General features: G+C 36.0%; 1 protein-coding gene across 6 annotated transcripts in view; it reads right to left on the reverse strand.

The window, feature by feature from the left end:
- Positions 1-12,878, reverse strand: part of RAB3GAP2 (RAB3 GTPase activating non-catalytic protein subunit 2) — a 42,162-nt gene that overhangs the window by 15,115 nt on the left and 14,169 nt on the right. For 2 of the 6 annotated variants that reach the window (XM_085576077.1, XM_077781868.2), the window contains exons 5-20: positions 11,231-11,278; positions 11,052-11,127; positions 10,806-10,907; positions 9,647-9,746; positions 8,383-8,475; positions 7,430-7,578; positions 6,425-6,504; positions 6,218-6,307; positions 5,606-5,745; positions 4,745-4,961; positions 4,301-4,444; positions 3,960-4,042; positions 3,580-3,644; positions 3,103-3,193; positions 1,160-1,287; positions 242-455 (exon numbers count right to left, since the gene is read on the reverse strand). In XM_085576077.1, the coding sequence (XP_085432203.1) occupies positions 242-455; positions 1,160-1,287; positions 3,103-3,193; positions 3,580-3,644; positions 3,960-4,042; positions 4,301-4,444; positions 4,745-4,961; positions 5,606-5,745; positions 6,218-6,307; positions 6,425-6,504; positions 7,430-7,578; positions 8,383-8,475; positions 9,647-9,746; positions 10,806-10,907; positions 11,052-11,127; positions 11,231-11,278 (1,820 nt within the window). Of the gene's footprint in view, positions 1-241; positions 456-1,159; positions 1,288-3,102; positions 3,194-3,579; positions 3,645-3,959; positions 4,043-4,300; positions 4,445-4,744; positions 4,962-5,605; positions 5,746-6,217; positions 6,308-6,424; positions 6,505-7,429; positions 7,579-8,382; positions 8,482-9,646; positions 9,747-10,762; positions 10,908-11,051; positions 11,128-11,230; positions 11,279-12,878 lie in introns of those variants that run through there. The other 4 variants (XM_077781867.2, XM_031504241.3, XM_085576079.1 and 1 more) reach the window with 3 other exon arrangements.

A 12,878-nucleotide genomic window follows, 5' to 3' on the forward strand; every position in this document is an offset into this window, starting at 1 on the left:
GTGGTTCCATGGCTTCAAGGTAACTGTATCCACAGGTGCAGTTAGCTTGAATTAATAGTCAGTCATGTAAAAGATTTGTCCTCCTTTTAGACTCTTATTCCAGGTAAGAGTCTAAAAGGAACAGTTACATACTGCTTCAAGGCAAGATGGGTTGCTAAGGCCTCAAATAAGGGCTAAAATATTTATACTATCTTAGATTAAAATCAGTCTGAGTAATGTAACTGAGCTCAATAGCTCTTACCTAAAGCCACATATTCTCCATCTTCCATATTTTTTACAGTAATCACATCCTTTTCATATTCTAGATATTCTAAGAACATTTTCACAGACAACATGTCATCCTTCTCATCAGTCAACTGAGTGGTAGTTTGAGTATTTTCTGTCTTGTAGTTCTCCAGTAGAGTTTCAAGCCTATGAAAATCTTTTTCTTCAAGACGAAGCAGTTTAGCCAAGTCCTTAAAAGCAAAAGCAAAAAAATATCATCTCACAAAAGACTTATACAAGCAGATGATTTTCAAAACATAGTAAAAATTTAAAAAGTCAGAAGAATCAAAATATTCAATTTCAAACACTAAAAACATCTTTGAGAAGGGCCAAAATAATCTCCAAATCAGTTATTCACATTGCTCAAAGAGCTTGTCTAGCTTCCTTTTTAAAGACCAGAACAGATACATTTCCCATTTTTAGATTCTGCCCATAGCATAACAATCACCCATCAAGTAAACAAGCCTATAAAATACCAGTATGGTTTTGTAAATATATAAGCAGTTTTACAAATTATAGCAAAAGCATGCCAAATTATGCTGCTATGCAAGCATCAAAATTTTTAACTTCTACAGGTCCCAAAATATCCCTCCAAAACCAAAGTGAAGAACACACTACGTACTTTGAATAAAGGACTGAAAACAGGAGACTGTGGTTTTATTTTCCTTTGTATCTCAGCTTTGTGTCTCCTAAAGAATTTTAGGTAGATGAATTACCAGACACATGTACAAGGCTGGAGGGAAAGTATTATAAGTAATTACTTCATTAAAAGCTGCAGGCCACCAAAAGGGGTAACTTGCTTACCTACTTCTTTTATCTGAGGCTTTGAAAACATATTCTTATGCTTAAATCATCACTTGAATTTAAAAGACAACTGAATTTTCAATTTACTCACATTATCTGAAGGTGAAGTCTCTTTCTGTATGCTCTGGGAATTTAGTTTGCTAACCAGTTCATAAAGATGTAACAGCTTTAACTTGTTTGCACAAAACTGCAGCAGTCCTTCATCCACACACTCCAGTTCTGAGGAGAAATAAAACTGCATTTGAACTTGAACATGTAGCCTGGAATAGTGAAACACACACACAGAACTGAAGGATTTCTGAAACTCACTGTAATTTTTTGATGCACTGCTGATTGCAATCATTACATTCAATTCAGAGCAGCTTAAAATAAGAATTATTTTTACAAGAGGTTATTATAAGAATTATTTCTATTGTTATTGTAAGAATTACTTTTACAAGAGGAAAGCTATGAAGCTTGTTTTAAAACTGGAGGTTGACAACGTGACAAATCTATTGTCTTCTCCTGAACAAAGACAAATTTATTGTCATCTCCTGGTTTAAGGCAAAACCACAGACTGTCAAAAACTGAAATACAGTTCCTTTTTTCTTTCATCAAGAATAACAACTATAATATCTTATTCATTCTGACACTTCAAACATATTCCTCTCATCTGAAGAAGGCTTGACCACCAGAGCAAGACGCTGCCTTCTGTATTTTTGCAATCTTAGTCTCAGAAATTTCATGTATTTATTGGCATTCAAATTCCAGTAACAATTAAAGCAAATAACATAGAAAACTAACACCAACATGTCCAAAAAACCCCCACCCTTTTATTTCAACTTATTAGTCGTGAAAGAAAGCTTTTCTGAGAGATCCTAAAATGATGTTTCTATACAAAAGATTCCAGTGAATACGTAAGTTTCACCTGAAGCTGCTTCTAAACATGATTTTCATTTACAAATCCTTAAACACTTTTGATACATAGCTATTAAAATCCTACCAAAAAAAGAGAAAAACACAGAGAGCTTGTCACAGAACTACTTGACTTTGAATTCACAACCACAGTGTTCACAAAGCCCAGGATCTGCTACATATTATCTTTTACCTACTAGACAGAAGTGGAGAAATAGAACACTACTCTTGTGAAATTAGAAGCACGGAACATCAGTAAAATTTGCTGTTTATTGTAACTGTGGGGAAATAATGTTATGTTTGACAAGAGATTAATGATGAAAAATGCACAAACACACAGGCCTTAGGAAATATAGTAGTCTGTCAACCTCTCTTCAGATTTAAAAGTCATGTTTCTGTTTTCTTTTGGATGTTTAGGAGTTCTAACAGAAATGGGTAATACTATTGAATTAAAATGAGATAGAGAATTTAGGTAGTGAAGGTCTCAATCTCCTCTGTGTACTTCAAGAAAACCATAAAAAGAAACTACCACTGATAGAAATTAAGGAGAGATTTCTCTGATTTTTCAGCAAAAGATGTTGAATTGGCAATGGCTTTTTCTGACATAAGCTCTGAAATCCCTACCAAAACATGAAGTATTTTTTAAATTTCAGCAAGGTTTACCAAAAAAAGATACTAGATGTGGCCGCAGCTCAGATTCTCAGTGACACAGATTTTGTGCTTCAAGTATATTAAAATTCACAGATCATGCCACATCCTCACTTCCTTCTCTGGAGAGAGAGAATACATTAAAACATCTACAGGAAAAAGCCTATGGAACCTTCTTTCTAAAGGAAGATTTAACAGGACACAAGCACCCAGACCAGTTGTTTTTGAGTTTGTTTTGTTTGGTTTCTTAAAAAATATAATCACAAGTTACTAGACACACAGCAAGCATAGCCAAGCATATTTACCAGCAAGTTATTTGTAGTCTGCATTAAATAAAGACATAGAAAAGCAACATCCTATGATAGCTAGCACTGAAACTAAGCAGACAAAGCCTGGTCTTCCTGTGGAACAGAACATTTCTACAACAGTGTTACAGCACTGCAGAGAAAGTGCAAATGCCTCTCTATATTTGCAAAATCAGTATCCACCTACCCTGCTTTTTTAAATTATCCATTAATGTCTGAGTGATGTTTGTGAGAGACGAAAGTGGCACACGTTCACTTGTCAATATACTTTCCAAAGCCTGTTAAGCAGATATTCAAGAGAATTAAACATTCACTTAATCTCACTGTAAAAACATGCAAGTTCAGCCAACAATAACACAACTTTGATCACGATTTTTCATCTGTGTTTCACCTTCACATATATTTGTGGCATAATTTGTTCCTACAGAAAGGTCTTCTCTCTCTTTGTTATTCACAGACAATGCCTTGGGGAAGACATAAGTTAAAAGTTCATTCCACTCAATATGGTGTAAAAAAGCCACCCAGAAAAAATACACAGAAACTCTAAACAGCTCAATTATTTGCTTCAAGTAATTCTAGGGTAAAAAAACTTATTTTGAAAGATTTACCACCCTGATAATGCAGTAATTTTTTTCTAATATTAAAGTATACTCTAAATGTTTACCTGTTTTTTTGTAGCAGGGTATTTGATATCAAGTATTAATTCCTTTGCTTCAGCTTCAATTAAATCTGCAAACAAAGACAATCACAATTTCAATTCATATTTCTCAAATGCCTTCTGAAGAGTAAGTCAACCTGCACCACATTTAAGGTGCACATGGGTTCAAGACAAAGATTAAGACACTGTTGCAGAAGCTGCCAAAATAAGCTTGAGGAAAATGAAACAAAATAACAGAAACCCCCACTTTCTTAAAGATCATAGCTCATGGCACACACAGCCATCAGAATGCACCACAATTGTACTTGTGGTTGCACACTTACAACACAGATAATCCAAATGCTCTTTGAAAATACAATCTTAAGAAATTATACAAGAGAACCTACCTGGATCTGAGGTTTTAGCTTTGAGTAAAGCATTTAACTTCTTCACTAGATGCATATCTTTTGCTCGTTCACTCTTTTTATCACTGAAGGAAAAGAATTTTTAATTGTGTTAGTGAAGAGATCTAAAAGTAATAATTCAATAAAACTGTATTTTTTTAATTATTTATGCTACTTTAAGGTAACATCCCAACAATGAAAATCATGTTAATCCATACAAACCAATGAGACTATTATAGAGTGCTATTCAGCTTGAAAAGGAACCACCAGAATTACTGTCTCCAACTGTTTCCAAAAGCAATAATTAAATTAATTTACTTATATAGAGCATAAAACGTTCTTACCTCAGTGATAAATGGAAAGGTACATGGACAGTTTTTACACTTCCAGAAACTGGATCAACAAGGCAGATCTGGTAAGTCTGGGGCTGCCATCCCTGACTGGTCACATTGTTTAGACCCATTATTTTATAACCAGGATACAACAACCTGAAATATAAAAAAATTGATAAAATTAGCAACCTACCCTGTCCACAAACAATTAAAGAGGCAACAGGTTTTATGAAGCTAAGGTTTAAGAACTGCTAAACACCTTTAACAGAAAAGACTATAGAGTGATGAAATATGATGAAGTCTCCACCTCTAGAACAATAAGCAGCATTCAGTGGAAACACTGGGCAGCGCAGGAAGTGTCTGCCAGCACCACTAGCACTTTTACCCCTGGCATAGCTATATATCACTTTATTGCAGCAGCACAGCCACCATGCCTACCTGCTACTTGTTTCTTACCTGCAGTATTTCCCCACATTGAAGGCTCCAACCCGAGGTCCTTGCTGCGTGCTCCACACTTCCAGAATGCCTCTTCTTGGAGCATAGATCACAAGGAACTGAGCTACCCTGCTTGGACCCTGTGCATTCCCAAAAGGAGAAGAATCCATCTTCTCAGTTTCCCTCTCCTGAAGGTCCTCTACAGTCTGTATCCAACCAACTTCTGCATCACGGTATCCTTTGTAAATAGAAGACAGAAGGTCACTAGTGTGCAGAAATTAATACAGAATTAGCACATCAAGCTGTAATCTTAAGCTTTGTTTCAAATTGTGCAACTCCTGACTCCTGTAAAGAACTCCAGTCCATTGACTTGGAACAGGGCCCACCAAAGAGTGGCCAAACGCAGCCTTCGGCAAAGCTTTGTGGAGGAACAAATTCTTCTTCAGAAGATATAAAAACACCCCAAAACTCATCAGGTCAGTACTCTGGACATTACATCAATGCAAGAAATTGAGGCTGCCCTTGTTGCACAGCCATCATGATGAAATGAGAATCTAATAATCTGTATGTCTTAGTGATTTTTCAAAGTTTATCTTCTCAGCAGAATTTAAGATGGTACTAGAACTTTTTAAGAGAAAGAACCTTGAGGAATAGTGCTAAAGCTCTTCCAAAATAAAATACAAAGCAAACAGATCAAATTTTAACTGTAGGCCATATAAGTATTCCAGGGATTTACAAAAATACCCTTATGGACTTAATATTACACCTGACTTTGGTTTGTACTGAAGCAATGTACTAGAATTCTTGGAATTCTAAGACTGAATATAAGATTCCCCAGTGTTTTGAAGAATATTATTTGCTACACTAATACCACTATCATACCTTTCCACATGCGAACTGCAAGTCCTCTTGTAACATCCAGCAAAATAACCCTTCCAAATTCATCTGTTACTGCTGCCAAAGTGTTACATGGAGAAAGACATATCCTTTCACCATGGCGCCGGGAGTCGGGAAGTCCAAATCTGAAAGAATAATAATGAAGCAAAGCCACTAGACACATCCTTTTCTTCAGAAATAGTTAGCTTTTCTTCTAAGGATTAAGACTTCTTTTTTTGAGGTAACAGAAGGTATGGGAAAAATTAAGAGCAAATAATAAAAAAAGTTCTTGTTCTGCCTACCAAGATATTTCATAGCTCTGCCTAAGTCTTACTGAAAAAGCAAAGTTCAGAAAGCAGGATAAATGACTGCACTGTCATGCACTGTCAGGCAATGACTGTACAGTAACTATAAACCCATGCACTGGAAGGGAAAGATGAATAATTATTTATCCAGAATGATAATCTGAAATGCAAAAAAGCTTAAAACAAATGACCTGCAAACTACCATCACTGCTTACAGCCACATGTTCAATTATACACCTTTCAAGATAATTTAAATAATTAAAAACACAAGACATCCAAAGCACTGACAGTGGAAAAAAAAAAACCAACTTACCTCACTGCCAATGGGGTTGCAGGTTCCACTTTTGGTTTCTGTTTTTGGACAGGTTCTTCTTCATGTTTACTCTTCCAACCAAGCCAGCCGCTTGCAACAGAAGAACATAACAAGAATTACACTAATGGTCCTAAAAATATTCAAAATATTATGCAGCTAAAACTAAAAAAAAAAAAAACCCTATGAAATTTAAAAAAAATTTATTACCTGGCAGCATTAAATAATGCTGAAGTCAGTTTGCTTGCAACTGCTAAGGCAACATGAGACAACAGTGGCTGTGAGCTACCCTGGAATACAGGAATAAAGTGTTTAGAAAGACAAGAAATAATCAGGTCTGAACCACCCTGAAATGAAGCAACAAAATCTCTAGAAAGCCAAGATATAGTTCTTAAACTGAACCCAACTGCAGAATAGTCATTCAGGCCTCCTATGGAGTTCCACTCAGAAAGCATAGCTTCAAGACTGCAAAATTTAAATTCATTGCCCCCAGAAAAGCCATTCTGACATCTCCTTACAATTTCAAAATCCTCCTGCAAGTCACTGATAGCTCAGTATGTTTGTCTGCAACAGAAGTTTAAAATACCCTGTGTATCATCTATCATAGAGTGCTGGCTGGGGTATGGCTTTGACATCCTTACAAATATCAACATAAGCAGGTTTTCACAAACCTGTTGGAAAGCAAAAACCAAAATTCCAATTCTAGAATTTTCAATTAACTTTCAATCCTGCTAAGGACAGCATGCACGTAGGGTCTGAATGTACAGACACAGCTACACTGACATCCTTTTCTTCCCATACAATAGAAGATTATCTAAGTATGCCACAGTTAAGCAAAAAATGCAGGTTTCTCCTACAAGAAATCACTACAATGTACTCAGGTCATGTTGAATCAAAGACTAAAGGCCTCCAAATATCCATAAGATGCATGTTTACACAATACCAACATAATTTTTCAAAAACATTAGTTTGCAATAAATGAACAAATTTGAAGAAATTACTTATCACATTCAATTTAAGATAGAAGATAAAATTTCTCAGTAGCAGGAACCCATACTAGACACTACTATCACATCCACTCCAAATCACTCCAGTTCCAGAAGATCAAGAAGGGGAAATGGCAACATAAATGAACATAAGAATACTTCAGAAATATTCATACAGAAAAAAGATAAATTATTCAAAGTTTCAGCGAGTCAGCTTTGTAGTACATACCTCCAGGGCAAAAAAGAACCCAGTGAAAGGATTGGCTCCAACAGTAACATATTGGGACATGGCAGGTGGACTGTTTTTTATAGCTGCATGATATCCTCCTATATTGGAGGCAGTCTTCATTTGATCAAAAGGACACAGTGTCATGATGCCTAACAAAAACATTAAAGTGAATGTCTTACACATTCAGAACAGAGGCATGCAATTGCTCTAAAAGCATAATATATTCCTGCCTTCTTGATTGACAAGCCAGCATTCAGGGGAAAGGAAGAGGAACAGCTTTAACCATAGAAATGCCAAACAACATGGCAGAAATAACCTAATGGATTTGGATTAATTATAAAGCACATCTGGTTTGTTCAGAAGAAAAAAAATTCAGCAGAGTTCAGCAGCGAAAATACATGTACCAAACTCACTTCACCTGCCTTGATATCAGCCTTCTCACCTCTTAGCTGCTTTTGTAGAAAGGGTGGAAGAGAAACTAAGCTTACGGTCCCTCAGATATGCACAAGAACTGAGGCTTCTGCAAATTCCTGAAGGCTAGAAGTCTTTGAGAGCCTATAAATCAATTTGTCCTTTTTGGAAAGGAAACATCTCAAATTTAATCTTCCTTATGTGTTAGACTCAGGAAAGACCCATACCAGTCTTAACCTGCCTGCCAGACAGTTGTGACAGAAATGGAAATAAATGCATCTGATCTGGTCTCTCTTAGCTGTTTCTTACCAAACAACAAAGAACAAGACAGTTACAGCTGTAAGAGGGAAGACTCAATCAGACTAGAAAAGAAAACCAAAAATATTTTTGATAGTGGTTAATGAGATCACTTACTATGACAGCCTTCTCTCACTATGTATTTCTATCCAACCAGTATCACTAAGTGCTCTCAACCAGAACTTAACTGCACAAAAACATTAATTTTATTTTTTAAATACTTGAAATTAAACAGAAATGCTTACCAATACTGGCATGGTCAACAATCATATCCACATCTTGCAAACCCCATTTCTTATAAGCTAATGGTGGAGGCTGAACATTCTCATTGCCAGATGCTGCAGCTGACAAAAGTTGATAAAGCACAAAAAAATTTCTACTGAGTCAACAACAAAGGACTAGCATATCAGAGAGAGAAAAAAAACACCTGATGCAATCTGAACCCACAAAATAACCTAGTTTTAAGTTAACACACATTAAAACATCTGTTAAAATGGCCTTTTGAAATAGTTACTGTCATGAAAACATTTTTTAAAAATTAACTGAAATAGAACTGCACATGATATTCTATTATAAATACACTTCGTGCTTGCAGATAGCGCATTTACTAGCTATTATGGGTAATGTATATATATACACATCATATATTTTATATATATATATATATATATATATATATATATGGTACAATTTTAAAAGCAACTACAATTGATTTTTGTAGTTTGGGCATGTTTAAGTGGAAACTTCTCCACCCAAGTACTTGCAAATTCAGAACACTCACTAGATACATAACAGTGGGAGGTGAGAACAGTGGTAAGACTAAACCAGTGAGTGTCACTTTCAAAATATCTATTATCCAAAATATAGATGATCAAGAATGAAGGAAGCTACAGCACTCCAGCTGCAGGCAGCTATTTAGCTACTTCCATGAATGCAGAGCTTTATCACACATAACAGTGGCTTGGGAAATCAAATGCCATAACTCTGAAGATTGCCCAGGTTTATTTCCAGGAGTATCATCATATGGCACACAGTATCTCTTTGGTCAGCTGGGGTCAGCTGTCCCAGCTGTGTCCCTCCAAGTTTCTGGAAACCCCCAGCCTGCTCACTGTCAGGGTAGTGTGAAAAACAAAAAAAGCCTTGACACTGACCTAGCAGTGGTCCACACCACCTAAAACATCAGCATGCAGTGCTGTTTTCATCATAAATCCAAAACACAGTCCCATACCAGGTACTGGGAAAAAAAAATTAACTCTATCCCAGTCAAAACCAGTGTACAGTTTTATGGTGAGCATGTAGAATACCGTCAATACTACTTGGACAACTTGGGCTCTGGGAACATTTTCTGTAAAGGAAGAAACATCCTTGAATGCAGTAGGTGTCAATGTATTGATGAACAAGGAAGAAGATCTAAATTCCACCTTGATTTTATATTTAATTTAAGCAAATTTCCTAAAAAATAAGGAACTATTACCAGATTGAAAAATAAACATTTCTCTTTACACGTACCTCTTGCTACCTGATTGCGACATGCACGAAGGGACTGGAAGAGGCTGAAGCCATCAATTGTCACAATTGCTGCTGGGTACAAGATACTTAGTTCCTCGTTCTGGGGAAAAAAATGAGAAAAAGGAGACAAAAGATAAACCACTGCTACTGTTAGAACAGCTTATTTTCTGGCTTTTTATACTATTAACTACACAAAGATGAGGATTACATCCAGAGAATTAATACTAAACAAGCCACAGGCAACAGACTAAGGCAAAGCTACAGAAATTCAGTATTAAACTCTCCCAAAAATTATTTTAGCCACATAGTTTTCTATTTTTATCTTCTTCTAATAATTTCTTCGTTTGCTTTATATATCTTATGGCTTACATAAGTTACAGCAGCTTTTGAAGGCAACAGAAAAACAAGTTCATCTAGAATGTAAATATCACAGTTTTAGGAAGCCAAATTATGAAATTGGATTAATGCCTGCCTGAATTACCACTTGGGCACGTAAATGCTAATCTGGTGATACAAGATTCATATTCCTTAATGCTTCTGTATTTCAAAACTGATCCCAAAAATGTCATACTAAATCATGTGAGTATTTGTACAAAGAAAACTTGGAAATTTCAGTGATTTTGTTCATTTTCCACATAAAGCTTGCCAACTTGGCCAAAAGCAAAGAAAGCTGCCTTCTTTACTAAATAGTTTGAGTTCTGCAGAGCCTTCTCTGCAGGAAATACTCATAACGACATGGAGGCACCTAGCCCTATAAGCATTCTTTTACTTTCCAGCTATCTTCTCTGTGAAATAATTAAGATAAGTTCTTAAGAATGAGTATGAATAGCTCTTGGCACCTGTCAAGTTTTTCCCTTCATCAATGCATTATTATGTTTTTTTGCACAGAAATGAATAAATAGAACATGAATGAAGTATTCCTTTGCAAACAGAGAAAAATAAAACAAAAAAATCAATAATGTTAATACTCCAAAAGACATTTTGACTTCTCAAACTATACAGGCATGAACACATCTAGAACAAGAAATCAAGGGCCTCTTGTTCTAAGGAATTGTCCATCCCATCAAAAACTGGTAAAGGACACAGAGCATTCACAGAGAAGACTCCCTTCCATACCCCATAACACTGGCACTTCGCTTTTGAAATAATCTGACAAAACCTGTTCTGTGACACCAGGATGCCTGGGAATTTCATAGGTTCTGCACTTTAGCTGTAGGACAGGATCTTCATTCAAAAGCTGTGCAAGAAGCAGTACTCCACTCTAGAAAAGACAGGATAAGAAGCATGAACATTTCAATCCCTTCTCTTGGGAAAGGCAAAAAGCACAATCTGCAGGGACCAAAGCTGAAAACACCCAGATGTTTACACCAAGAGCTCCCTTGTCCTGTCCCACTGAGAAACTCACCTCGGTGTAAAACCGAACGTAGCCAGAGGTGAAGCCAACCACGATGCACGTCCAGTCAGGGCGGCCTGTGGAGCTCCTGTTTCACAAAGATACACTCAAGTCAAAAACAAATCCCACTCTAAGCCAGACACATAGAAAAGTGTCATGTAAGGACATTAGTGATGCATACACATCCTTACCTCTTCTGACTTGCCAGTGGAACACACAATACACTACTCACACATTCACTAGAAACAGAAACACAAAATTAGTGGCTTCCCTTGTTGTGAAATTTTACTTCATGCAAGAAATCCTGCCATGTCAGCACTTTGAAAGTTTTAATTCATTAGTGCAGCACACCATATATCAAATTCACAGTTAGAAACAAAAAAAATCCCTTCATTTTAAAGACATCTTCAATTACATGTTCAAGAGTGCCGAAAGAGACTTTTTGTACCTTGTTAATGCTGTCTTTCATAAATCACAGACTGATTATTCTGCCACTACTGCTCAGCAGATTCAAGCTGAATTTCATGTGCCTAAAGGTAAATTATTTCTTCTGATCTGTAATGATCTATCATAAAAAAACACTTTGTTTTTTTTTAAGAGCTAACTGAACCATACATATCAAAATAAATTTTTGAAATATGCAACTAGGTAGATTTTATATCCACCGCCTTTCAGTGCCTTATAATTTGAGAGCATTTGAATATGGTCTTCCCAGTTAATGCAATAACTGAGCATGCTCAATGACAGGCAAAGCATGCAGAAGGCAAGCAGATGAGCAGGCCTCAATATCTCAAATCAGAAGTTATTTAACTGTTACCATATCATGGTAACAGTTCAAAGTTTTACACTGTCTAGGGAAACAGAAGGTACAAAGATTTTATGAGACAGCATAGAAGTCAAGATGACATCCCAAACAGCACTTAAAGCATAAATTCCAGCAGTACTGTTTATTATTTATATTTCAGGTCACCTCCATTTCCCAAAGAGTGGCTAAATAAGCAGGGTAGACAATTAGAGAAGGAAAGCTTTCTAAATGCAAGGCTGAGATGAGTTGCAATTTCATTACATTCTCAAAGCAACATTAAATATCTCAGTGACATCTTATCTTGCAATAGCAAAGCTTAGCCAACACAGAACAGTCTCAGTTGTAGACAACTTTGAGAAAAAAAAAATACAAACAAAAAACCTACAAAAACCAGTCAAGTCTTTTGAAATTTGACAGTAATTAACATATTAACACTTCCACAGAATGATAAATCAAAATGTATTGAATATAAGTGCCCCTATCTAAACAGAGCGACCTGTTTCATAGGGTAGCATCCCTCAGGACTGTAACCGTAGTAAGAAACAAACCATCAAACAGATTTTTTTTTTTTTTTTTACAAAAGATGTCAGGGTAATTTCAAGCACATAGCAACAGCATATTTATAAGAGGATTGTGATTTTTGCAGATTGGAGAGAAGCTGATGAAGTCAACACCTCCTGCAGCAAACAGAAGGTTGAAGGCATCAGGGAACACATTCAAAGGCAGACAGCAACTCAAGGCTGCAAATGTAACAGCAAAGTGCAAAATCTTATTCCATATGGGAGACTCAAAAAAGCATCTGTCTGGTTATTTGAAGATAGATGAAGCGCAAATATTGTATAAATACCAAATGTATGACCAAAGCAAATTTTCCAAGTCCCTGACTTAGAGCCCAAAACTGTATTTTGATCAGAGAGGTGACTATGCTTGTTTAAATGAGGTTTTGAAAATGAAGACAAGTATTTCTAGAACAACTTCATATATTTCCAATTGCAACATTCCCTAAGAAAATTTCATCTCTACTATAAAAGATT

This window comes from Lonchura striata, chromosome 3 (genome assembly GCF_050655825.1).
Source record: "Lonchura striata isolate lonStrDom1 chromosome 3, ASM5065582v1, whole genome shotgun sequence".
Lineage (NCBI taxonomy): Eukaryota > Metazoa > Chordata > Aves > Passeriformes > Estrildidae > Lonchura > Lonchura striata.